Below are 26,962 nucleotides of genomic sequence, written 5' to 3' on the forward strand. Positions count from 1 at the left end.
AAAGAGTAAACGAGACATGTTTATTATTTAAACTATCACTTAAATAAAAAAAGTGCATAGAAAATAAACATGATTAGAAACTTTTCTTTTTACAGTTATGTACAATTGTGTTTCCTAATTATACATTCAACCTTAAGTAATTTGTGGTTCACTATTGTGGTTCAACTTTCCTTCATTTCTGTGACAGATGAGAGAACACTGATGTACAACTAATAGGGAAAAAAATAGTATCATAATCATCATTATTCTCATGGAGTTCAGGAGGAAGTGTTAACAAGACAAAAAGGTATATTCAAGGCGTAAGAAGAGCCGTTTAACCGTTCCCAAGTCCTACCGCCAACTCCCCTTGATGCCACGTCCCTTCTCAGGCTGATAAGTTCTATACACAAGGAACAATTATAAAATTACAAATACAGTTAAGTATTTTTTTTTCAAACTTCTTTCAAGCAGGTTCCCGGCAACTACCTTGACCTGTTAAATTCATGGATGTTCCAATACACAAAATAAATAAATTAAAACGTATCATCATTATCACTTTCTATAAAACAAGACATAAGTACAACCAAAGCTTCCAAAGAGAGGGGGGGGGGGGTGGTAAGGGAGACATGGAAGACTGTAAAATAACATTTTGGTGGGATTAGTTTGTTTTTTTCCTGTTCTCCACAAACTCAACTCAATTATACCACCATCAAGTAAGCAGTCTAAAATCCCTGTTAAGAATTTACAAAGAATTAAAAAAAAAAAAAACATTCACTACAACAATCAAACACAAAAACAAAATGGCTGACTTCAAGAAGTTCACAACCACGTTATACATCTTATCACATAAATACTGTTTCTTTTCGCAAAAAAAAAAAAGAAAAAAAAAAGAAGTGAAAGAAACTGCAATGCTCCTGCCAATGGAACATACACAGGCACAGGAAAACTGGTACTGGACATCAATATACAAAGATGATGTACGTTAGTTATTTTAAACTGATACTGTAACATAAAACCATTATAGAGTACATTGAACATTGCTATTAACCATTACAAACCTGCTGTTTGCTACTGTAACTAAGTTTGTCTGTTCATTCCGTATATTGTATAGATACTGAAGTACATGTTACTATTTCTGTTTCGGTATATGTTTTTATGTATATATAGCATAATTACAAGTGAAGGAAAAAGGGCCACTGGTGTGGCATGGTATTATGAAGTCCAAGAAACAACGGAATCTATCTGCCATTTAAAAACACTTGACTAATGGGTTGTTGTTCACCAAGTACTGAAACGTCACACTTTACTGCTATGGATCTGTAGAGGAGTCAGAGACGGAGCCTTTGGGATTAGTAAAAGGATTACCAAAGCTATCTTTGAAGTCTTAGTTTATTCAGTGTGACCTTTTGACGTTAAACTAGAAAGCCGTCCCTCAATCTTTTTCCCTCTGCAATGAAACAAACAAACTGTCCTGTGAGGTCATCTTCCCCAGTCTTTTTGTGGGTTCTATTTAACTCAAAAACAAAAACGTGGTTGATAGCAGAAATCACCACAATTTAGTTTTTGTATATACATTCATTAAAGCAGAATTCAGCATGACCCTGTGCCTCACCCTAAGGCTAGCCAGGATGGGAGGACAGCGAGAGCTGAACCAAAACTGTATCCCTGAATTAGCTGGCAAAACCCAGGCTGCAAGGAAGTTGAGGAGTGTTCACTGTTGGCCTCCAGAGTGGTCCCTGCACTCTGAACGTCCCTTACACACTTGGGAGAAGGTCGAGTAGAAGTGCACTTTCCTGGGGGCCACAATTCCTAAGGGAGCTTAAACAGCATCTGTGCTTGTGGTTTTTAAAACATAGGAACCCATTGTGTTTACAATGGGTAGAACGTCATTTCCCATGTTAAGTCAGTGCCTGTCACAAGTGCAATGTGTTGGCAAAGTTATGGTTTCACTTCACAGCCTGGGCAGGGTAAGGGTTGGAGAGATTCTGCGACGGCCTTACAAGATATAAAGTCAACAGACTACGAGGAAAAAACTCATTTTACAAACCAAAAACATAACAAAAAAAGTCACTGGCCTGAAGTGGCTCGCTATAGGACAACTGGAGCCAGAGTTGCACAAAGCAGCAATTTGGTGAGCTTCGTTCGAGGAAATATATGCCGGTCATCAACCTATCCACTTTTTGTACCCAATGTCCCCATTCTCACCAAAACCGGGACTACTTCTGTCAATCTACTACTGTTACAAGTCAGAGTTCTCTAAGCAAGGCGTGCTCAGTTACAACAAATGCAAAGCGAAGAGATCAAGTGAGTTGATGAACTCTTAACAGGGGTTGCATTGTGGTCAATGGTAAAGGGTGAGCCTCGTCCAACCTTTCCTAACTTAATCAGCTTCTACGGAGCTTCTAAAAAGCTTTCCACGTGTAGCCTGTCTCATGTAAATGCCACAAACCAAATGCTGGACTTTACGAGGGAGTCGATTAGAAACATAAAACATTGACAGGTATTAATATGAAGGCAACACTACCATGGGGAATCTTGGAGCACTGATGTGGCTATAGGCATTAAACCGGGTTATGTCCTTACAGTTTGCGGATTATCACGGAGCGTGTTTGATCCCAAAAGGGAGATGTTGGAATTTGTAGAGACTTTTTTTTTTTTAAAGCATGAATGAATTGCGCACGGTGAAACGCCCAGGTCTGAATGGCCTGGCTGGAGCCTCCGCGTGACGCGTGGAATTAAGGCTGGAAAAAGGTGATATCAGACAGCTATTCCAAAAGATGAGCACTAACAGACTCCATCAAGGGCATATAATAATGCCATGCTGCTAACATGCAGTCAATGGAAATGTCCTTGATTGACAAATAGAGCTACTGGTGGACTGGGCTCAGCGGGGAGCGACAGCTTCAGTCTTTGGAATCCAAAAAGAAACATTCAGGCTATGAAATTAACAGCAACGAAAAAACAGCTTTGAAAAAAGGCAGCTCAATAAAAATAAAAAAAATGTAGAGACCAAGCATTAGTGTTTGTAAACCTCTATTTCCTACAAAAATGGCAATAAAATAAATAGGATTTCTTAAAAAATATAAATACTATTTATAACATTAAGTGCTATTCACTAGTGAGTGCTTTTTAGTCGTTTGTATAGAAAAATATATATTATTTACATTCTCAAAGCAAGCATGATATTTTTTCTGCCCATAACAAAAAAGAGCCAGAAGAGACAAGACTTCAAAATGACCCGATTTGAAAAAAATAAGAACAAAAAAAACAATTCCTTTGCAACAGTAATTCATGAAATAGGCCATAATTTCAAACGGGCTTAAGGGGAAATCAGATTTAGGGGGATGACGTTTGGTTCTCATCGCTGTAATTCCGGACTCTGTTCTAACCAAATTTCGAATAAGACGACATAACGAGTGCATACCTGCGACACAAATAGATGGCTCAGTCTATCATTTTTCCTATACAAAACCAACAATAACATTTACTACAGCAAAAAAAAAAAAAAGAAATAAAAAAAGTTAGTCCCTCAACTGTCAGTCCACCAGAATCTCCGCCTAGCTTGCTAGTCACGGCCACGACAATCTTATGACCGCCGCACGACTACGTGTCTGACAATGACGCTGTACAAGTACAGTCGCGCTTAACGATAACATACAACTAGAAAATAAATAATCTACAGGCTTCTTTCTTTCCTTCTGTCGTTTCGACCCCAGCTCCCTCTAGTGTTTCTCTTCCTAACACATCTTGCGACTTGTTGCTCTGGACAGGCATAGGAACTATTTACAGTGTCTTTGAATACACAGCGAAGCAGCCCAAGCAAAGCTTTATGTTATTGCGGCTACTCCGAAGGCTGCACAGGATGCACATTCCGACAGGCAGATGTGTATAAACAGATGAGGCCAAGAGAAAAGCGTCCTCTGATCGGTTCTAATACGTCCTCATTCTATTTCTAAAATGCAGAGAAAATTCCCTTCCACAAATTGCACTTTGGTGTGTAAAATGGAACTCTTACAAGGTGGAATTCTTATTTTTGTGTGTGCACATAATCAATGGATTCTATGCTCACACAGAATTGAGATATCATCTCTAGAAAAATAATGTGAGGTGATGTTAAAATTCTGAACAAAAAGGGAATTTAAAAAAAATTAAATATTTTTGAATCATTCAGAGACAGAAAACGTTGAAAATTGCTAATCTTACAGTTACCATTTCCTTTGACTTCTCAGAGTCTGAAAAGTAAACAAAAACAACCAGAGGCACAATAATAATTTCTCTTTCAAAAACATAGCTTGTATCGAACTTAACCCGGTCTGTAACGCGCCTCTTTCTGCACAAGCCGTACAGCAAAAAGAGAGGTCAGTACTGGAAGCATCACTTTGCACTCTAAGACCTGGCATTGCATGGATGGCGCCACGCTAGTCGAGGCGACTGCTTCGGCAGAGTGGGAGAAGGACCGCTAACGCCACTACCATCACACAGCAGCGTGGGGAGGGGGGGGCTAGTTGAGGAATTTGCGGCACTTCTTGGTTCCGCAGTTGCATGGAAGCTTATTGCCCGGCTCCTCGATGGGGAATTTGTAGTCGTAGGTGAGCTCCTCGCCGCGGTAGATCTTACGCGTGGCGAATATGACGATGTGCTTCTGCCCGTCCACGTTGATGACTCGCGAGTAGCAATTGGGCTCGCACGAGTGGTTGATGAAGCGGGCGGCGTTGCCGTGCACGGTGGCGTCCACCACTTCGTAGTCATCAATGCGGAACATGTAACAGCCAACGCCCTGTAGAGGGAGGGACGGGAGGAGAAGAGAGTGAGACGCCTGAGGCTGAGGATTGCATTATAAAATGACTAAAAGATCCTGAATGGTTTAATGATGTTGACACATGAAAACCACATTCAGCAGGGCCCAACATTATAGAACATTCAGACAGAAAATACCGTCATTATGCAGAACGTCCCTCTCGGACAAGCAGAATAAGGACTCGCGCAAGTTCTTTTCATGACATTTCTATCTGCAACGTTCCACAACGTTTGCCCATCGAAAGGGACCCCGTTCAGACTCGAAGCGAATGAGCACAGAGGACTGTGTTCCATTGACGCCTGGTTTCTCTCCCTCACCTTGCCGTCGTAGTACTTCTCCCGCTTGTCGGTGAGGACAGAGCGGATGACGTTGCCCGAGTACTCGATCACCATCTCCCCCACGTCGATGCTCCTCTTGCAGAACAGACCTCGGCCGTGTATGGCTGACCTGTGAGGGGGAGCACACACAGGGGCTAAGTGACAACTGGTTCAACAAAAGGTTTCCCGCTTTTAAACCCCACTCTCTGGAACAAGGACGTAGCTACAGCAAAGCTACGGTAGTAGTTCCTCTTCTTGTTAAAAACCATCCCACTGCATTTGGATTTGTATCAGGCGAAACGTCACGGAGCCAGCGTTTTCCTAACCTGAACACCCCCACCGCCTCCTTGGACGTTCTCTTCAGGTGTCGGAACCTCATGGGCATGGGGAGGTCCATGCTGGTGGCCCGGCTGAAAAACAACAGTAGCACAGTGTGTTACAATGAAGGAAGGATGGTCTACTACCACCGTGAAGCTCCAACCGGTGGATACGGGTATGTGAACAGAACACCAAGACGACAGACTACAAGTCCATTGTATTGATGATACGGAGAATAAAGAAATAGTCCTCCTGATTTTCTGAAGTAAAAATAAACTAAAAACAGGAATTGTGTAACGGGGCGGCGTGACTCACCGAGCAGACTTGAGCTGCACCTCCTCGTCCTCCTCGTGGGGGTTGTACTCGGGAGGCTGGCGGTGCTTGGAGGCCAGGAAGTTGAACATGTCAAACACAGACCTCCTGCGGCAAAGGCAGATGGAGCAGACACACAACTCAATGACTCTCTTAACCCTAGGAAGGACCTCTCCCAAATAGGGACTTGATATTGGTTAATGACAATGCACAGTTATCAGCTCCAAAACATCAGTTAAGAGAGCCTGTGTACAAACGTCTCACTACAGTTTAATTGCTGAAGTAGAATGCATAGATCTGAATTTCTTCAACAATCAAAAGAAAACTAATAGACTCAGGTCCAGCTAAATAAAATAAAACTTTAGAAGTGCTTCCTGAACTAATCAATAATTAGACATGATTCATCAGGGTCAAGGTCTCCGCCACATGGTCTTCACCTGTCCAGTCATGACTCAGTGATGACTAACTTCTTGGTGACAGGGGGGCAGTATTGAGCAGCTTGGATGAATACGGTGCCCAGAGTAAACTGCCTGCTACTCTGTCCCAGATGCTAATATTATTAGTAGTATTGGATAGAAAACACTGAAGTTTCTAAAAAGGTTTGAATGATGTCTGTGAGTATAACAGAACTCATATGGCAGGCAAAAACCTGAGAAAAAAATCCAACCAGGAAGTGGGAAATCTGAGGTTTGTAGTTTTTCAACTCTTTGCCATTCCAATATACAGTGTCTATGGGGTCATATTGCACTTCCTACAGCAAATTCTGTGCATTTGTCTGCATCCTATGTCTTTATGTGTTGGAAGAGAGCTGTACCTCTGGTGGAGCTCAGCGCGGGCCGAGCCATGGGGGTTGATCGGGGGCTTGTCGGCCTCCTCGGGCTTGTGGAAGCGGAAGCGGTAGCTGCGACAGTGCCTGGAACCATACAGCTGCTCCAGCAGGAACACCACGGCATCGTGGAGGACCCCCAGCATCCGCAGACCGTTCACTCCTGAGAGAGAAAGAGAGAGAAAGAATGAGAGAGAGAGAACAAAGGAAGGAGTCGAGGGGTACAGAGGATACAAAGTTTGATGAGTGACCATTTCATTCTTCAAAAGAAATGAACCGGCATAAACAAAATACAAATCTGAAATGGTACCTTCAAAGGAGAGCTCTTTGAGTCTGGCGTTGGAGCGGGCCTCCTGGACTTTATCTGTCAGGGACTTCCAGGCCTCTGTGGGTGAGAGGGAGAAGACACGACAGGTCATTGAAGTACACATGTAGTTTTCTTAATCTGTGCGAGGATTTGGAAATGAGAGATCTTGACTGTTACACATTCACTTCAATAAATGTAGAGCTATTTTCTACCATTGGGCGTCACAACCATGCTGCATGGAAACAAGGAGCAAGAGGATAAGGTCAGGACTTCGGATACCTTCGATACTCTCGCAGCGGATCTGGAAGCCATCATCGCTGCAGATCTCAAAGATGAGTCCCTTCTTGGGCTTGTGGTCCATGCGGCTGCCCTCCTGGTCAGGGGTGGCCACCAGTAGAGAGCCAGCAGTTGTCTCGCCTTTCTCCTCAGGGAACTCACTGGTTTTACTGGTTAGAGCAGGATAAACATTACCCATTGACATATTAATAGTATAGGAAAAAAAATGAAAATGGATGACAAGCTTGCATGACTTACCTTTTGCAGGTGCCCCTGTCTCTGGGCTTGCCTGTGTCCATGGACTCGGGAGAGACTGGCTCTCTAGAGCTGCAGTGGTAGAGGGAATTCAAATATGGATATGTAGCGGATGCCAACCATAGTATCATAACACACTTGTCGTGAAATCAGTATAGTACTAGTTGATTATTTCATGAGTTATCTTTTATGTGAGAATCTTACCCAGGAGTGGAGGGTGCTGCCCGGTCTCCTTTCGTCTCCCGAGGAGGCTCTGTCTGCCAACCCTTGTGCTTCTTCCCGTTGGCCTTGTCGGGACTCTGCCTCGTCCGCTTGGCTTTCTGCTTCCCTTTCCCAGAGCCCGTAAATGCCGTTGCTGCAGCGCTACACCTCAGCTCTTGTTTCTGCTCTGATGAGGACCTGGATATAGGCATGGCGCTTGAGCTTTGAGAGCGGGAACTCTGGGAGAACACCCCAACCGGATGTCCCTTGCCGGAGTCTTGTGAGACCGGGCTGGGTGCCAGAGCCACAGGTTGTCCACTAGCATTTGCCGGGTGTTGCTGCCGCTGGAAAGCGCTGCTTTCCGGGTCCACCTGCTGGCTTAAGGACATGCTGATGGTCTGATGGGAGGGAATCACACAGATGCTGCTGGCGATGGAGGTCTGGGCAGGGCTGCACAGCTGAGACATCAGAGGTGCTCCAGACTGGAGGAGCATCTGTTGCTCCGGAAGGCCCAGGTTGTGCGGGGTGGCTTTGAAGAGGAGGCTGCTGATGGGTCCCGTGATTTCAGCGGAGCTGAGCACCGGGGTGCTGAGAGAGACAGAGCCTGGCGCAATGAGGCCTCCGGGCCCGCTGGGCTGAGCCATGGACACCATGTTCAGCACTGCTGACTGGTTGGGGTTGAGCCCCGAGACAGTGCAGGGCAGCAGGTGGGTGGAGGAGTCGTGGCCCAGGATGCCAGGCTGCCCACTGGGAAGAGGCCTCCTCTGCTGGATGGGCTCAAAGTACATGACTCCTGATTTGGGTCTCTTGATAATGTTGGGGACATTGCGGTGAGAAGTGGTGGCGGCCGTGGTCAGGGTGCCCAGCTCGACCAGTCCGGACTGGGCTATCTGTGGCGAGGACAGGTTGATCAGAGTCATGTTGGGTCTCACCTCAGACGGGGCCAGGGTGGGCTGGCTCCTGGAGCGGGCTAGTTTCTTGGTCTTCCGCGGCTGGAGACGGGAAATGGGTCGCTTCTTGCCGTGTCCAGACACGAGCACGGCCGAGGACGTGGAGATGGAGGCGGCGCTGGACACGATGGTCACGTTGGGGGCCAAGTCGTGCCTCCGTCCGGCCTCGGTCACCAGGATCTGGGGCTCGTGGGAAGGCACCCCGATCAGGAGGCCGGAGGTGGTGCTGGGAATGCCAGGCTGGAAGCCCGTCTGGGTGGTGCCGGTGAAAGTATGGATCTGAGGGTGATGGGACATGGTGCCCAACACTTTACCCCCAGCAGGAAAGATGGGCTGGGAGGTGGTTATCCCGGTGGTGAGCCCTGTGGTTAGAGTCATGGTATCCATCACTCCTGTTGCGCTGACCGATGGGGTGATCTGGATCTTCTGAGTGACACCATTTGGGAGCGTCTGTAGGACGTAGAGGGGCTGCAGATGCTGGTTGACCACTATGAGTTTTTCCGAGCCTTGTTTTAAATGAGAGGTGGTCTGCACAGCCATACTGGCCACCTGGGAGGGTCCGGGGCTGACTGAAGATGGAGCAGAGATGTACTTCTGTCCCTGAAGAGGCGGGGTGGGGGAGCTGGGTAGGACGGGGGTCCCAGAGCTCCTGGTCAGATCCTGGTTATCTGCTTCGACCACCTGGCCCAGGGAGGGACTAGTGATATGCTCAAACTGCTCCGGGGTCATGTGGCCTTCTCTTACCTGAGATTCTCGGCTACCTCCACTTCCTTCCTGCTGGCTCTCAGGGGACACACCGGCCCCTCCTCTCTGCTGCTTGTCCTCGCCTCCTTTCTCTGCGATGGTCTCGTCAGAGGCTGCCAGGGACAGTATGGTGCGTTCTGAGCCCTCTGAGATGAGGCCGCCATGGTTCTGGTTGTTGACCGTGGGGCTGCGAGTGGTCAGGACAGAGAGGTCAGAGGGCAGCTCCAGAGGCAGACCATATGGCTCTTCGACCGAGATGGAAGTGCTCACCCCACTCTCCGCGGGCTCAGCACTGGCCAGCGGCTGAGGGAAGTCCTCGAAGAGGATGTCTTTGCGGCGGTTGACACCCACCCCATAGCCCTCATCCAGGGAGAGGAGCTCGGAGGAGGAGGCCTCAGGCTGCTGCCCGAGGGCCTGCATGGAGGGCGTGTTGAGGACAAACTCCATGATGTCCGACGGCAGGATGTTGCCGCAGTCGTCACTGTTGTTGTTGTCCGAGTCTGACTTGAGCAGATCAGTGCTAAGTGAGAGCTGGGCCTCCAGGGGGTCCTGTCTCTGGGACGACTTCACCCCTCCCAGAGGGAGAGAGCTGTCCTTCTGGCTCTTCCTGCCTTCTCGGCTGTTGTTGCTACTGCTACCGCTGCTCCCACCCCCTCCGCTGCTGTTGTCCACCTCCTTCCCAGAGTCGTGCTCCAGCTTCTCCATGTGCCTCTCTCTGCCCTTCCTCTTTCCTGTGCTCTTGTGAGAAGAGGACGCTGCAGTGGCCGTGGTGGTGGTGTTGGTGGTGCTCGCGCTGGCGTCACTCTCTGAGCTGTCATCAATGCCGTCCAGCTGGCCAATCTGCTGGTGGCCCAGGAGGCTCCGGGTGGGAACTCCATCCACAGCAGCAACAACCCTCTCCTCCTTCTCATCCTTCAGGAAGCGCTGCAGCTGAGAGCCCCTCCCCAGGCACTGGTCAATCCCCTCGATTGAGGGCATCACAGGGCCGGGGTTGATGATGGTGCGGGTGAAGTTGTAATAGTATGGATCCTTGTTGGAACACTGGCTGAATCCCCCTTCCTCTTCTTCTCCGCTGTCCCCTGAGGAGGAGTTACTCCTATCGTCTGCCCCGTCCACTTGGCCTTCGGCCGAGCGCCTGCCGCCCCCGGCCTTCCTCTTCCCAGGCCCGTCCCCACTGCTGCTGTAGAAAGGGATATCCTCCTCTCCATAGGAGCGCACCCCGTAGAAAGGAGTCAGGCCGAAGAACATGTTGGAGCGGGCCCTGGCGCTGCGCCTTGGGTAACGCCGCTTGGCCGAGCCCGAGCAGTCACTGTCGTCCTCGTGGCGTTTGTCCCCGTCTTCCTCCTCCAGCAAGGCGTGGTCATCCCTATCGCTGGTCCCCTCGTCCTCAGTGCAGTGAGCCAGGAGGCGCTTCTCCTCACGGTCCTCGGGGTGCAGTGGCGGGCTGTTCGACACTGAGCAGGCCGACGGGGAGAAGAGCATGGAGCAGGAAGACCTGCGGTGGGGGGGTCCCTCCAGGCCTACTGGACAGATGGAAGTGGTAGTGCAGGAGTCAGAGGAAGTGCTCACGGTGTTAGTCCCGTTCGGGTCGGTCTTCAGCGGCGTCAGGGACGCCTTGACTATAGCCCGCTTTTTGTCTCTAGCAGCCGCGACTTCATTGGCTGTTACTCTTGCTTGAACCTGTGAAGCCCTCATGCTTCTCTCCGAGGCTATCCTGGGCTGCTTGATGGCCTCTAGGCTGGAGCTGTTCTCAGGACTGGAGAATCTCTCCCTGCTCTTTGAAGATCGTCCTCTTCCCTGATTCTCCAGCTTTTCCACCTCCTGCTTGCCAATGGCTTTGGTGTTGTTACTGAGGTTTGCAGCCTTGCTGTTGCAGTTCTGTGAGGTCGGGGTTGGAGCGTTAGTGGTTCCACCAGTCTCTTTAGCATTGTTGTTGTTGAGCGTGGGGTTCTTGTTGGTGTTCTGAGGGGTCTTCTCCCTCTCTTTAGATGTCTCTCGGCTGTCGATTGTTCGGACTTTGGAGTGCTTGTCTTTGGTGGTGGCGGCCGAGTGGCTGGAGGGAACAGCCGGAGTGGCTTGGGAGCTCCGTTTGATGACGTCATCATCGGCCCCCGAAAACCACAGGGGCTTTGTGGCGGCGGCAGGGGCTGGCCCCGACAGATAGTCCTGGGACTGCCTCCCAATGCTTTTGTGGAACAGGGGCTGGGGAGACCCCAATTTCACAGAATCTTTAGAGGCTTGCGCCAAGGTCACGCTTCCCTCCTTAGCGGGGTTGCTACTACTACCACCACCTCTGTCCTTGGACAGGGTCGTGCTGACACAATGGCGGGAGAGGAGCGTGACGCCAGTCGACAGGTCTGGGACCTTCCCGCCCTGCTTCCCCTTCTCCGCCTGGGATTTGCAGTTGCTGGCCCTTTGGTGCCCTGTCAGGACACCTGTACCTGGTGGTGGGGAGGTCTGGCTCGCTCCTGCCATCCCTGGGGCCATTGGGGAAAGTTTGGGGTTCTCTCCCACAGCCTGCTTGCAAGGCACACTTTCTTTCCCACTGTCTGTCTTAATCTCAGAGATGCTGTGGTGGTGTCTGTGTTGACCTCCAGGGCTGGGTGAGCTAGTCTCGCGGCTCTGCGTTCGGACTCCGCCGGCGGGCGGCTTCCCTGTATCCCTTAGACCCAGGTCTCTGGAAGCAGAGGAAGAGGAGAGCACAGGGGGTGGGGTGGAAGAAGAGAGCAGGGCCAATTGGTTCATGGCGGCAGCCACCCCGGCCTGTGGAGGGGAGACTACCTTCTGTCTGGGCTGGGGAGAGAGGGAAGAGGTGCTGTGGCGCCGGGAGCCGATGCTCCTTAGGCTGGAACTCAGAAGTGGGTCCCCTACCGTCACAATCTCATGGGCCGACTGAGAGGATCCGCCTGCAAAACAACATGGACATAAACACATTTTACCATACTGCATGTCTCCACGTGTGAATGGGAGTTTACAATGACAGTTTGAGGTAATTGGGGTAAAGAGTTTGAAGATACCTGGGGATGGAAGTGGTCTGGAGCCAGGGGAGCGCTGGCACGGGGGGTAGCTGGGGTGCCTGTTTCGTGTGTAAACTTTAGGAGGATTGGGGCTGGAGGGCAGCAGGGACAGGCGGTTGGAGGGCTTCAGAGAGTCAAAAGGATCGGGCACCGGAGACAGGGCTTTGTCTGTCAATGAAAAGTTTAATGCAATCAATTCTTCAGAATACTGCATTTTGGAGGAAGAGCTTGCAAGTAAGCATTTCACTGTACAGTTTTCTGCCTGCTGTACCCTGTGCACGTGTCAAATAAACGTATTGAATGCGTTTACACGCCGGCAACAAACTAGACCAAATGCAGTGCCGCATAAATTTGAATAATTAATAATGTAGTGATGCAGCATTCTGGCTCACACACACCTAAAATGGGCATAAAAGGGCTGTGGGAGATGGTGCGGTTCTCCTCTGGAAGAGCACTCTTCAGGTCAGGCTCCACCACAGTGGGACGACACACCAGGATCCTGCAGGTGTAGACACAACGCTTCCGGGCGTCTAGAGTGCTCCAGTACACCCTGGAACACCTGTGTTGACAGAAACCAGCTGACTGATCAGTCTTCTGTTGCACTGACTGCTTCACATAAAAAGACAGGCGCAGCACTGTGTGTACTTACTGGTAGCCGATGGGGAAGAGTTTGCGCTCGCAATCCGAGAGCTCGGTCAGTATTCCAAGGCAATCGATGGTCATGGAGCCTGCGATGGAAAAAAAGAAAAAAAAAGTTAAGAGCCCCTAATCCAAGGAGGCCAGTCAGAAACATGTTTGTTGGGCCAGCTAGTGTCTGAAAACACCACGGACGTCCCCTGGCTGTTTCACTACTTTGGGAAAGCCCTGAACTAGCACTGCTCATTCACCTAATTCAAGGACTTGATGATCAGTCGACCATTTGAAAAATCAGGTGTGCTGCATAGCTCTGGAATAGATCAAATATGATCAGATAACGGCTGGGGGTCCCAGAGAGAGGTTACAGACAGAGTAAGCAGAGCCATATGTAGTGAACGTCGCAAACGGCACCCTATTCTCTATACAAGTACACTACTTTTGACCAGAGCCCTATGATTCCTGGTCAAAAGTAATGCCATAAATAGGAAATAGGGTGCTGTTTGGGACTAGTCCATAGAGATCTCTATATATGGCTATGAAGTGGGATAATAAACATACACACCTATCATCATGTGGATGTTCTCCGGCTGAAGGCCGGTCAGGAATTTCCTCCGCATGCTGATCCCCTCCAGGTCCACTAGGATCCTCCGCGTGACCTCGAAGCCAGACTCAGACACCACCTGGGCAAGGAAGTCATGCATTTCAAACAAAGTACCTACAAGTACACCCTTCTCCTCACCATGACCACAATTTGACCCATGCTGCAGTATGATTTCGATCGATACGGGCTAATTGCATGCATGTTGTTTTTACCTTTTACCGGTCAGCCAGAGCTTAAAAAAATAACAAATAAAACTGACATTGAATCAACATTTGTATCTGTAAAGTGTTGGTATCTTCTAGATGTTTGTTTGTGTGTGATGCTGCAGGTGGGTAAGGGAGGTGGGTGGGGAAGATAAGGAAGGAGTTCAGCTTTGCGTCTCACCTCTCCTTTGATGAGGTCCCGGTGGCGCTGGCAGTAGACCTTCTTGTCCTCCAGGAAGACGCACTGGCGCTGCCGGGCGCACATGAAGTGGTAGTTTCTGGTGCAGGAGGTCAGACAGCAGCCCACTGTTGCGCCGGGACGTTGGCAGTTCTCGCAGCGCTGCCGAAAGGAAAACAAACATCACAGGACACTGCCATTAGACATAGATAATCAACAACAACTCGAGGTCATTTGAGTAATAATAAGTGTTTTTTTTTTTTAAAGACACTTTTGCATATTTAGTATCAAGAGCATGCATAATTGAAGACACAATGTAAATTATGCACAGAACCAAGTAATGCAACATGCGTTTTCAAGTGAAACATGCACTACATGACCAAAGGTATGTGGACACCTGCTTGTTAAACCTCTCATCCCAAAATCATAGGCATTAATATGGATTTGGTCCCCCCGTCGCTGCTATACCAGCCTCCACTCTTCTGGGAAGGTTTTCCACTAAATGTTGGAACATTGCTGCAGGGACTTGCTTCCATTTAGTCACAAGAGTAATAGTGAGGTCAGGCACTGATGTTGGGCGATTAGGCCTGGCTCGCAGCCGGTGTTCCAATTCATCCCAAAAGGTTCTTGATGGGGTTGAGTTCAGGGCTCTGTGGAGCCCAGTCATGTTCTCCCAGACCAATCTCAACAAACTATTTCTGTATGGACCTCGCTTTGTGCACAGGGGCATTGTCATGTTGAAACAGGAAAAGGGCCTTGCCAAAAGTTGGAAGAACAGAATCGTCTACAATATCATTGTATGCTGTAGCGTTAAGATCGCCCTTCACTGGTCCTAAGGGGCCTAACCATGAACCATTCCTCCACCACACCTTACAGTTGGCACTATGCATTTGGAAGGTAGTGTTGTCCTGGCATTCGCCAAACCCAGATTTGTCCGTTGGACTGTCAGATGGTGAAGCACGATTTATCGCTCCAACTGACGAACTGATGAAAGGAGGCATCCTATGACGGTGCCACATTGAAAGTCACTGAGCTCTTCAATAAGGCCATTCTACAGCCAGTGTTTGTCTATGGAGATTGCATGGCTGTACGTTCAATTTTACACACCTGTCAGAAACGCGTGGCTGAAACACCTAAATCCACAAATTTTAAGGGGTGTCCACATACTAAATGAATACACACACACAAAATATGGAATATCCATTTACTAAAAATAAGAGCTTTCGCAAAGTATTCAGACCCCTGGACTTAAATTTACGATAAAGCGTTATTCTAATGTATTAAAAAAAATAAAAAAATAAATCCCCTCAATCTACACACAATACCCCATTATGACAAAGCAAAAATAGGTTGAGAATGAAAAAAATACTTTTGTAAATGTGATATTTCAGTTTAAGACCCTTACTCAGTACTTTGTTGAAGCACCTTTGGCAGCGATTCCAGCCTCGAGTCTTCTTGAGTATGACGCTACAAGCTTGGCACACCTGTACTTGGGGAGTTACTCCCATTCTTCTCTGCAGATCCTCTCAAGCTCTGTCAGGTTGGATGGGGAGCAATGAAGCACAGCTATTTTCAAGTCTTACCAGAGATGTTTGATCGGGTTCAAGTCTGGGCTCCGGCTGGGCCACGAGGACATTCAGAGACTTGTCCAGAAGCTACTCCTGCGTTGTCTTGGCTGTGTGCTTAAGGTCATTGTCGTGTTGGAAGGTGAACCTTTGCCTCAGTCTGAGGTCCTGAGCACCCTGGTGCAGGTTTTCATTAAACATTTTTTAAATGTTTTATTTTATTTAACCTTTAGTAAATAAACTAGGCAAATCAGTTAAGAAAAAAAATATTATTTACAATGACTGCCTACTCCATCCAAACCCGGACGACACTGGGCCAATTGTGTGCTGCCCTATGGGACTCCCAATCACGGTCGGATGTGATACAGCCTGGATTCGAACCAGGTACTATAGTGACGCCTCTTGCACCGAGTTGCAGTTTTTTAGACCGCTGCGCTACTCGGGAGCCCAAAATCATTCAAGGATCTCGACATTGCTCCGTTCATCTTCGCTGTGATCCTGACTAGCAGCCCCTGCTGCTGAAAAACATCCCCACAGCATGATACTGCACCACCACGCTTCACCCTTAGGGATGGTGCCAGGTTTCCTCCAGACGTGACACTTGGCATTCAGGCCAAAGAGCTCAATCTTGGTTTCATCAGACCAGATAATCTTGTTTCTCATGGTCTGAGATTCCTTTAGGTGCTTTTTTGCAAACTCCAAATGGCTTTGCCTTTCACTGAGGACTGGCTTTCGCTGGTTGGGTTGTGTATCGGAGGACGTCTCTCCCGAGCCCGTACGGGAGTTGTAGCGATGAGACAAGATAGCTACTACAACAATTGGATACCATGAAATTGGGGAGAAAAGGGGGTAAAAATTCAACAAAAAAAAAGAAAAAAAAGAAAAAAAAGAAAAAGTTTCTAATAACCCGTTTTTGCTTTGTCATTATGGGGTATTGTGTGTAGATTGCAGAGGACTTTTTGTTGTTTTAATCAATTTTATACTAAGGCCGTAAAGTAAAAGAATGTGGAAAAAGCCCAGGGGTCTGAATATTTTCCAAAAGCACTCATACATACAAATAGGTATTTTGGTTTATTAGTCTTACCAACTGTTTCCCTCGGATCACGGCCATGTGGACGTTTTTCAGAGAGCCATCATCATCCTCGAACACCTCGGCTGACCACAGGGCACAGTTCACATGGGTCCACTCGTTCTGCCCGATGTACAGCAGCCTGCCGCCCTCCTGAAACCAGACACAAGCACAAAGAACACGATCAAGAGCTGTACCACGACAAATCACGACTGCTAAGGTGGTGTTTAGCCCAACTTTGACTTACGTTGGTGTTATCATCTCCGTACTTGAGACACAGCACACACTGGCGGTTGTCACTGACGCCAGGGGGTGGGAGCAGCTCAGGACTGTCTTCACAGGTCAGGTCTGAGAGAGAGACAAGAAAGCAAGCCACAAACACATCATTTCCTGCAACTGAAACAGTATCAAAAAGTGTATCCATTAAATACTTAGTGTAGGTGTGTAACCCAAATGGCACCCTATTCCCTATATAGGGAACGGTGCACTACTTTTGTATAGTTGTGTTGAGCAGACTCACCGTGGAGCATAGGGGGTGTTTGAGGAAGTAGAGGCCGGGTCGGAGGGGGGGAGTAGGGCTCTCCGGGGGTCTTTGGGCAAGGGGCCGGAATGATCTTCTTCCTGAGGGGCTGCCCGGCGCGGGCGATCTCCTCGCGCTCTTGCCACTGGGCATAGTTGTGGTCCAGGGAGGGGGGCAACACAGCGTTGGGGAGGAGGCCACTGCTGCAAGAAAAACAGACAGGTATAGACTCAGACCCGCTTTGAATCGTATATAAACGCATCCTTCCGGCCTTCCACTCTTGAAGGGTCAACATTGAATTAGTGAAAGCCAGTTCACACTGCATTGATTTCACCAATTATTGCATTTTAGATCAGTGAATACAGTACTTCAAGAAAGTACAGCAAGAACATATGAACAGGGTCTAACACAGATTGGCAATGACTCTCAAACACAACCGTTATACCCCAGAGCAGTGCATTTGGTACATTTTCAAGAGCTCAGACAATCCAAAATGTAAATTATAATCTTCTGAACGACTCACTAAAAATTGGGTTTACAACTTGAATTAGCCAAAACACAAAAAAGGCCAAGGTAGCAGATAATGGACCCTAATCAGATATTTATGTAGTTGGTTCTGTTTAGTAACTAATATATACAGTGCCGTGCGAAAGTATTCGGCCACCTTGAACTTAGCGACCTTTTGCCACATATAAGGCTTCGAACATAAAGATATAAAACTGTATTTTTTGTGAAGAATCAACAACAAGTGGGACACAATCATGAAGTGGAACGACATTTATTGGATATTTCAAACTTTTTTAACAAATCGAAAACTGAAAAATTGGGCGTGCAAAATTATTCAGCCCCTTTACTTTCAGTGCAGCAAACTCTCCAGAAGTTCAGTGAGGATCTCTGAATGATCCAATGTTGACCTAAATGACTAATGATGATAAATACAATCCACCTGTGTGTAATCAAGTCTCCGTATAAATGCACATGCACTGTGATAGTCTCAGAGGTCCGTTAAAAGCGCAGAGAGCATCATGAAGAACAAGGAACACACCAGGCAGGTCCGAGATACTGTTGTGAAGAAGTTTAAAGCCGGATTTGGATACAAAAAGATTTCCCAAGCTTTAAACATCCCAAGGAGCACTGTGCAAGCGATAATATTGAAATGGTAGGAGTATCAGACCACTGCAAATCTACCAAGACCTGGCCGTCCCTCTAAACTTTCAGCTCATACAAGGAGAAGACCGATCAGAGATGCAGCCAAGAGGCCCATGATCACTCTGGATGAACTGCAGAGATCTACAGCTGAGGTGGGAGACTCTGTCCATAGGACAACAATCAGTCGTATATTGCACAAATCTGGCCTTTATGGAAGAGTGGCAAGAAGAAAGCCATTTCTTAAAGATATCCATAAAAAGTGTCGTTTAAAGTTTGCCACAAGCCACCTGGGAGACACACCAAACATGTGGAAGAAGGTGCTCTGGTCAGATGAAACCAAAATTGAACTTTTTGGCAACAATGCAAAACATTATGTTTGGCGTAAAAGCAACACAGCTGAACACACCATCCCCACTGTCAAACATGGTGGTGGCAGCATCATGGTTTGGGCCTGCTTTTCTTCAGCAGGGACAGGGAAGATGGTTCAAATTGATGGGAAGATGGATGGAGCCAAATACAGGACCATTCTGGAAGAAAACCTGATGGAGTCTGCAAAAGACCTGAGACTGGGACGGAGATTTGTCTTCCAACAAGACAATGATCCAAAACATAAAGCAAAATCTACAATGGAATGGTTCAAAAATAAACATATCCAGGTGTTAGAATGGCCAAGTCAAAGTCCAGACCTGAATCCAATCGAGAATCTGTGGAAAGAACTGAAAACTGCTGTTCACAAATGCTCTCCATCCAACCTCACTGAGCTCGAGCTGTTTTGCAAGGAGGAATGGGAAAACATTTCAGTCTCTCGATGTGCAAAACTCATAGACATACCCCAAGCGACTTACAGCTGTAATCGCAGCAAAAGGTGGCGCTACAAAGTATTAACTTAGGGGGGCTGAATATTTTTCACGCCCAATTTTTCAGTTTTTGATTTGTTAAAAAAGTTTGAAATATCCAATAAACGTCGTTCCACTTCATGATTGTGTCCCACTTGTTGTCGATTCTTCACAAAAAAATACAGTTTTATATCTTTATGTTTGAAGCCTGAAATGTGGCAAAAGGTCGCAAAGTTCAAGGGGGCCGAATACTTTCGCAAGGCACTGTACATTGCATTCAGAAAGTATTCAGTTGTAGCCTTACTCTAAAACTGATTAAAATGGTTTTCCCCCTTCAATCTACACACAACAACCCATAAAAAAACGTAAATATTACAGAAAAATTCAGGCCCTTCCCTCAGTACTTTGTTGAAGCACCTTTAGTTGCAGCACCTTTAGTTGCGCTCCACACTGCCCTTTCCCACCTGGACAAAAGGAACACCTACGTGAGAATGCTATTTATTGACAACAGCTCAGCGTTCAACACCGTAGTGCCTTCAAAGCTCATCACTAAGCTAAGGACCCTGGGACTAAACACCTTCCTCTGCAACTGGATCCTGGACTTCCTGACGGGCCGCCCCCAGGTGGTAAGGGTAGGCAACAACATCCGCCACGCTAATCCTCAACGTGGGGGCCCCTCCGGGGTTCGTGCTCAGTCCTCCTATACTCCATTAAGCCATGACAGCATGGCCAGGTATGACTCCAACACCATCATTAAGTTTGCCGACGACAAACCAGTGGTAGGCTGATGCCCGAGAACGATGAAACAGCCTATAGGGAAGAGGTCAGAGACCTGGTCTTGTGGTGCCAGGATAGCAACATCTACCTCCAAGTGTTCAAGACAAAGAAGATGATGTGGACTACAGAAGAAGGAGGACCGAGCTCGCCCCCCATTCTCATTGACGGGGCTGTAGTGGAGCTGGTTGAGAGCTTCAAGTTCCTTGGTGTCCACATCAACAACAAACTATCCTGGTACAAACACACCAAGACAGTCGTGAAGAGGACACGACAAAGCCCATTCCCCCTCAGGAGACTGAAAGGATTGGCATGGGTCCTCAGAGCCTCAAAAAGGTTATACAGCTGCACCATCGAGAGCATCCTGGCTGGTTGCATCACCACCTGGTATGGCAACTGCTCGGATTCTGACCGCAAAGCACTAGAGGGTAGTACATACGGCTCAGTACATCACTGGGGCGAAGCTTCCTGCCATCCAGGACCTCTATACCAGGTTGTGTCAGAGGAAGGCCGTAAAAAATGGTCAAAAAGACTCCAGCCACCTTAGTCAAAGACTGTTCTCTCTGCTACTGCACGGCAAGCTGTACCGGAGCGCATAGACTTAACAACTTCTACCCGCAAGCCATAAGACTCCTGAACAGCTACCCAGACTATTTGCATTGTCCCCCCGCCCCCCCATTCCCTCTTTTACCACTGCTGCTACTCTCTGCGTACATATTACTAGAGGTTGACCGATTATGATTTTTCAACGCCGATACCGATTATTGGAAGACCCCCCCCCCCAAAAAAAGCCGATACCGATTAGTCGGACGATTTTTTAAATGTATTTGTGATAATGACAATTACAACAATACTGAATGAACACTTATTTTAATTTAATACTTCAATAAAATCAATTTAGCCTCAAATAAATAATGAAACATGTCCAATTTGGTTTAAATAATGCAAAAACAAAGTGTTGGAGAAGAAAGTAAAAGTGCAATATGTGCCATGTAAGAAAGCTAACATTTAAGTTCGTTGCTCAGAACACGAGAACATATGAAAGCTGGTGGTTCCTTTTAACATGAGTCTTCAATATTCCCAGGTAAGAAGTTTTAGGTTGCAGTTATTATAGGAATTATAGGACTATTTCTCTCTATACCATTTGAATTTCATTAACCTTTGACTATTGGATGTTCTTATAGGCACTTTAGTATTGCCAGTGTAAAAGTATAGCTTCCGTCCCTCTCCTCGCTCCTACCTGGGCTCGAACCAGGAACACATCGACAACAGCCACCCTCGAAGCAGCGTTACCCATGCAGAGCAAGGGAAATAAGTACTCCAAGCCTCAGAGCGATTGTCGTTTGAAACTCTATTAGCCCACACCCCGCTAACTAGCTAGCCATTTCACATCGGTTACACAAGCCTAATCTCGGGAGTTGATAGGCTTGAAGTCAAACAGCTCAATGCTTGATGCACAACGAAGAGCTGTTGGCAAAACGCACGAAAGTGCTGTTTGAATGAATGCTGCCTACCACCGCTCAGTCAGACTGCTCTATCAAATCATAGACTTAATTATAACATAACAACACACAGAAATACGAGCCTTAGGTCATTAATATGGTCAAATCCGAAAACTATCATCTCGAAAAAAAAATGTTTATTCTTTCAGTGAAATACAGAACCGTTCCGAAATTTTTCATCCATTAGTCTAAATATTCCTGTTACATTGCACAACCTTCAATGTTGTCATAATTACGTAAAATTCTGGCAAATTAGTTCGCAATGAGCCAGGCAGCCCAAACTGTTGCATAGACTCTGCGTGCAATGAACACAAGAGAAGTGACACAATTTCACCTGGTTAATATTGCCTGCTAACCTGGATTTATTTGAGCTAAATTTGCAGGTTTAAAAATATATACTTCTGTGTATTGATTTTAAGAAAGGCATTGATGTTCATGGTTAGGTACACATTGGAGCAACGATACGCACTGCATCGATTATATGCAACGCAGGACACGGTTGATATTACTAGTTTATCTAGCAATATCAACCATGTGTAGTTAACTAGTGATTATGATTGATTGATTGTTTTTTTTTTTTTATAAGATAAGTTTAATGCTAGCTAGCAACTTACCTTCGGTTACTGCGTTCACGTAACAGGCAGTCTCCTCGTGGAGTGCAATGAGAGGCAGATGGTTAGAGCGTTGGACTAGTTAACTGTAAGGTTGCAAGATTGAATCCCCCGAGCTGACAAGGTGAAAATCTGTCCTTCTGCCCCTGAACGAGGCAGTTAACCCACCTTTCCTAGGCCGTCATTCAAAATAATGTGTTCTTAACTGACTTGTCGAGTTAAATAAAGATTAAATAAAAAGGTGTAAAACATTTCTAAAAAAACTTGGCCAAATCGGTGTCCAAAAATGCCGATTTCCGATTGTTATGAAAACTTGAAATCGGCCCTAATAATTCCGGTTAAATTGGTCGACCTCTACATATTACCTCAAATTACCTCGACTAACGTGAGCCCCCGCACATTGACTCTGTACCGGTACCCCCTGTATATAACCTCACTACTGTTATTTTACTCAAGTGTTTAATTAAAAAGTATAATTTTTCTTAAAACTGCATTGTTGGTTAAGGGCTTGTACGTAAGCATTTCATTCAAAGGTCTACCTACACCTGTTGTATTCGGGGCATGTGAAATACCATTTGATTAGATTTGATCCCTCCCCTAATTGGAGTAAACTAATGGACAACTACTAAGGCTTCTACATATTATATACATTTTACAGATGCAGTACAGTTTACAATAGTTATGTTTGTTTGTTTTTAGTCCCATCCTTTTTTCAACTGTGCTGTTTCACAAAAAGTTCTGAACCTTTCTATTCTCATAGATTGTTTCTTGAATTTACAAAATGTACAATCTTTGATAAGAGTACTTTCCATCGATTGGCTGACTTTAAAAAAAATTGCCAGCAGGGCTATTTGCAGTTAGTTCCAGGTAAACATTGCAATTCTTCTTCCTGGACCTGCGACCAAGAAGAAGCTGCATACAGGCAGTACCAAAACAAAATACCTAATGATTCTGATCTGGGAAGGCTATATCCCATATATCATTACTGCAATAATTTTGTATAATAATTTAAATTGAAAAATGAAGTTTTGAATCCAGCATTGTGTATCAGTTCATAAACCATATGCCATGGAATCGGTACATCAAAAATCTCTTCAACTCTTTTGCAACCTGTATGGCGCAGCTGTCAATTTTTGGGCCCTTAAATTAAACTAGTATACTTCATTTATCACCAGTTTCTTTAGCCAATTTTGTTCTTTAATGCAGGGCTGACAGACAAGTTCCTTACTTTCTCCCCCCTTCCACTTGCTGGAATTAGTTGGTTGTAATAAGCTAGCTCTTTCACTTACACGGTGAAGCCTTGAATAATGCGCTGGCTGTTTTTAATACTTTATAAGCCACGTTGTTGGTAGGGACAGCATCCACTTTGAAAAGAAATGCTTCGCTGAAGCCCCCCCTTCCATCGGTGTGACCCGCAGATTGACGAGTAGACACCCAATTTGTCCGCCTCATTCTTACAAATGTATCGCACTTTTCCCAAAGTGTTTAATTTGCGTTGCTATAGAGGCACACACTGGCACTTGTTCATTCAAGCTGGCCAAGCTTTGTGTGGTAGGGTGCAGCAACACTTCCTATGCGATTGCTAGCTAGCTCCATACTACTATGCCACAACTTGTTTCTTAAAATTGTTTTTACCCCTGAGTTTATGAAGGGTGAGCATGGCTTTTTAATTCCTCACTGTGCGATGCTGACCGCGAGGCTTTGTCAGGTTGTTTCCGTAGTTAGAGCCGATTTGGAAAAAAACCTCAAACCAAACTTATAGAATAAAAGTAAAAAAAGTATTTAAAAAAAAAATCAAGATGAGTTTTTGATTTGGGAATGTTTTCTTGGGGTGTTCGAAGTTCCTATATGCGTATCTGGCATTGAGAAATAGCTGCTACACGCACTTTAAATATTTAAAAATCAACAAAAATGGGGTTGAAGGCAGGACTAAAACCGGTGCTGCTGAAACCGCAGGGCGACCACAGAGGAGTGTTCAAAGCTCATTATGACAAAAGGGACACGGGCTGGCCCCCTTCACACAATGGAAGTGGGAGCATGCACAATTCATGATCTATGGCAAGAAGAGAGCTAAACATTCAGATGGACTTGGCTCCTCGAGCGGGTCAGTCAGTGTTTACACAGTTACATAGGGGCCTACAACGCATGGGAGTATCAGACAGTACATTGAAAAGTTAAGTTCACTTAGGATATAAGCTGTATATTAAGTCATAATCTACTGTAACAATAATTCAGTGTGTCATTTCAATATGAATCATTAATGCGACAGGCAGCATGTGTACCGATCTATTAGACTCTTGTGTAATCTCATTGATATGTTGCTGTTATAAACACTCACTTGGTGGAGAATTTGTGCGTTTCCCAGAATCTGGACTCCTTGACTTTGAACCAAGGGAATACGCGCTCCATTTGCTGCAACAGAGACGGGGAAAATAGAGGTTAAAGGCCCACTGCAGTCAAAAACCTGAGTTGCATGTTTTCTATACATTTCTCCACTATGAGGTTGTAGTAATACTGTGAAAATTATGAAAATGTCCTTTTAGTGTAAGAGCAGTTTGAAAAGACCAGCTGAAATGTCAGCCTGTTTTGGTGGGATGGAGTTTTGGCCTTCCATGGTGACGTCGCCATGCGGTAAATTAGTTCATAGACCAATAAGCGTTCCAAACCTCTATGCCAATAACAGCTCATTTTCAGTTTCCCTTCCCCACTCAGACCACTGACATTCCTAGCCAAATTCTTGCTTGACAAATTGCCCTTTGCTAAGAGGCTATTTTGGTTTCTTTTTTTTTAACCATTTTAAATTGAAAAACACAGTAAGGAACTTAAATTGTTAAACAGAAATGATTTAATATGGAGATAAAACCATACATTGGGCCCTTTAAAAAAAAAATAAGGTACAGTCTCAGACCTGGGCATTTTTTAAATAGTTTAAGAATATAAACTTAAACTGTGTCAAGAGCTTAGCACCACTGTCTTAACATAACCCAACATGACTCAAATAGAAACAAAAGCAAACAGCTATAGCTTCATCCCAAATGACACCTTACGCCCTACATAGTGCACTACTTTTGAAATCAGGGCGAATACTAGTATACTGAACAAAAATATAAATGCAACATGTAACGTGTTGGTCCCATATTTCATGAGCTGAAATAAAAGATCCCTGAAATATTCCATATGCACAAAAAGCTTATTTCTCTCAAATTTGTTTATATCCCTGTTAATGAGCATCTCATTTTCGAAGATAATCCATCTACCTGACAGGTGTGGCATATCAAGAAGCTGATTAAAGAGCCATTATCGTTTCACAGGTGCACCTTGTGCTGGGGACAATAAAAGGCCATTCTAAAATGAGCAATTGTGTCACACAACGCCACAGATGTCTCATGTTGAGGGAGTGCACAATCGGCATGCCGACTGCCAGAGAATGGAATGTTTCCCTACTGACTCAAACTTCGTTTCGAAAATTTGGCAGTACGTCCGGCCGGCCTCACAACCACAGAGCAGGTGTATGGCGTCATGTGGTCGAGCGGTTTGCTGATGTCAGCGTTGTGAACAGGAGTGCACCATGTTGGCGGTGCGGTTATGGTACGGGCAGGCAAAAGCTACGGACAACGAACACAATTACATTTTATCGATGGCAATTTGAATGCACAGAGATACCGTGGCGATATCCTATGGCCCATTGTCGTGCCACAATCAACAGCCTGATCAACTCTATGTGAAGGAGATGTGTCACACTGCATGAGGCAAATGGTGGTCACACCATATACTGACTGGTTTTCTGATCCAACCCCCTAACTTAAAAATAAAAAAGGTATCGCTGACCAACAGATGCATATCTGTATTCCCAGTTATGTGAAAAGTATAGATTAGGGCCTGATGAATTTATTTCAATTGAATGATTTCCTTGGGAGTTAAATAAAAGGTTAAATAAAAATAAAAATGAACTCAGTAAAATCTTAAATTGTTGCATGTTGCATTTATATATTTCCTCAGCATACTACTGAAGCGGAGGTTGAGCAAGCTCTCTGTAGGCCAATTCCTGTTGGCTCTCCTCACCCGGATAAAGAAGGACTTGACCATGCTATTGGCTTTCCTGTTCTCTGGCTGCCCGCCGTCTGAGTTGATGGCCATCTGGATGATCTTCACTACGTCGTCACTGAACTCAAGCTGAAAGAAAGGAGAAAACACCGCACTGAGTGAGTGACACACTGCCCTCCATATCATCCCTCTCTCTGACAGTGAACTGCGTTTGAACTGAGCAAAGAGAGCTCCCCGGGGGATGAGCATTCATGCCACTACTCAGGTGTCTGTGGATAATGTGGCTCTGCACTCATACAAACATAGCTCCTGTTCTCACACAATGCTGGGTGGATGCGGATGGGATGAAAGGATTGAAATGGACTGAGACAACACAGTCTGCAAATATAAAAACCACTTTTGCGGGGCAGTTGATTGATTGTGTTTTCAAAGTGCCAGGTTGTGAGATCACATGAGTGGGATGTGATTTTAGACTCACCACAGACTTGTAGCGCCCGGTGGCCAACTTCTTCTCCACCGACTCCAGGTCGAGGGGGGAGTCGTTGGGGGGCTTGACCTCGGTCAGGACCGGGGGGTCGGGCCCCTCGGGGGAGCGACGTGTGGGTAAACTCTCCTCCGTCTCGGGGTTCAACTCAGGCGGCTTCATCACAGCCTAAAGAGAGCGAGAGATGGGGTGGGGGGTGGGGGGGGTGGGGGGGACAGTCAAATGACAAAATACATCTGATCTATTTGTCCATTTGCTCTCCTAACACGTCAGACATAGAAAGAAAATATGTACAGTGGCAAGAAAAAAGTATGTGAACCCTTTAGAATGATCTGGATTTCTGCATAAATTGGGTCATCAAATTTAATCTGATCATCATCTAAGTCACAACAATAGTCTGCTTAAATTAAAAACAAACATTTTATATTGATTCTACATCATTTAAACATTCAGTGTAGGTTGGGGAAAGTATGTGAACCCCTTGGGCTAA

The 26,962-nt window shown here is 46.2% G+C and overlaps 1 protein-coding gene across 7 annotated transcripts in view; it reads right to left on the bottom strand.

Annotated features, from left to right (window-relative positions):
- kmt2a (lysine (K)-specific methyltransferase 2A) overlaps nt 1–26,962 on the bottom strand; it is a 54,495-nt gene continuing 27,533 nt past the window's right edge. For 4 of the 7 annotated variants that reach the window (XM_021587356.3, XM_021587353.3, XM_021587354.3 and 1 more), the window contains exons 15-34: nt 26,467–26,640; nt 26,007–26,117; nt 24,283–24,356; nt 17,073–17,275; nt 16,800–16,900; nt 16,568–16,705; nt 13,922–14,080; nt 13,499–13,616; nt 12,950–13,028; nt 12,699–12,859; nt 12,301–12,468; nt 7,593–12,189; nt 7,392–7,460; nt 7,137–7,303; nt 6,861–6,935; nt 6,539–6,713; nt 5,728–5,832; nt 5,421–5,504; nt 5,095–5,224; nt 1–4,756 (exon numbers count right to left, since the gene is read on the bottom strand). In XM_021587356.3, the coding sequence (XP_021443031.3) occupies nt 4,481–4,756; nt 5,095–5,224; nt 5,421–5,504; nt 5,728–5,832; nt 6,539–6,713; nt 6,861–6,935; nt 7,137–7,303; nt 7,392–7,460; nt 7,593–12,189; nt 12,301–12,468; nt 12,699–12,859; nt 12,950–13,028; nt 13,499–13,616; nt 13,922–14,080; nt 16,568–16,705; nt 16,800–16,900; nt 17,073–17,275; nt 24,283–24,356; nt 26,007–26,117; nt 26,467–26,640 (7,164 nt within the window). In that variant the 3' untranslated portion in view covers nt 1–4,480. The remainder of the gene's footprint in view (nt 4,757–5,094; nt 5,225–5,420; nt 5,505–5,727; nt 5,833–6,538; nt 6,714–6,860; nt 6,936–7,136; nt 7,304–7,391; nt 7,461–7,592; nt 12,190–12,300; nt 12,469–12,698; nt 12,860–12,949; nt 13,029–13,498; nt 13,617–13,921; nt 14,081–16,567; nt 16,706–16,799; nt 16,901–17,072; nt 17,276–24,282; nt 24,357–26,006; nt 26,118–26,466; nt 26,641–26,962) is intronic. The other 3 variants (XM_090224289.1, XM_090224290.1, XM_021587355.3) reach the window with 1 other exon arrangement.

This window comes from Oncorhynchus mykiss, chromosome 27, assembly GCF_057628025.1.
Source record: "Oncorhynchus mykiss isolate SJ-2025 chromosome 27, ASM5762802v1, whole genome shotgun sequence".
NCBI lineage: Eukaryota > Metazoa > Chordata > Actinopteri > Salmoniformes > Salmonidae > Oncorhynchus > Oncorhynchus mykiss.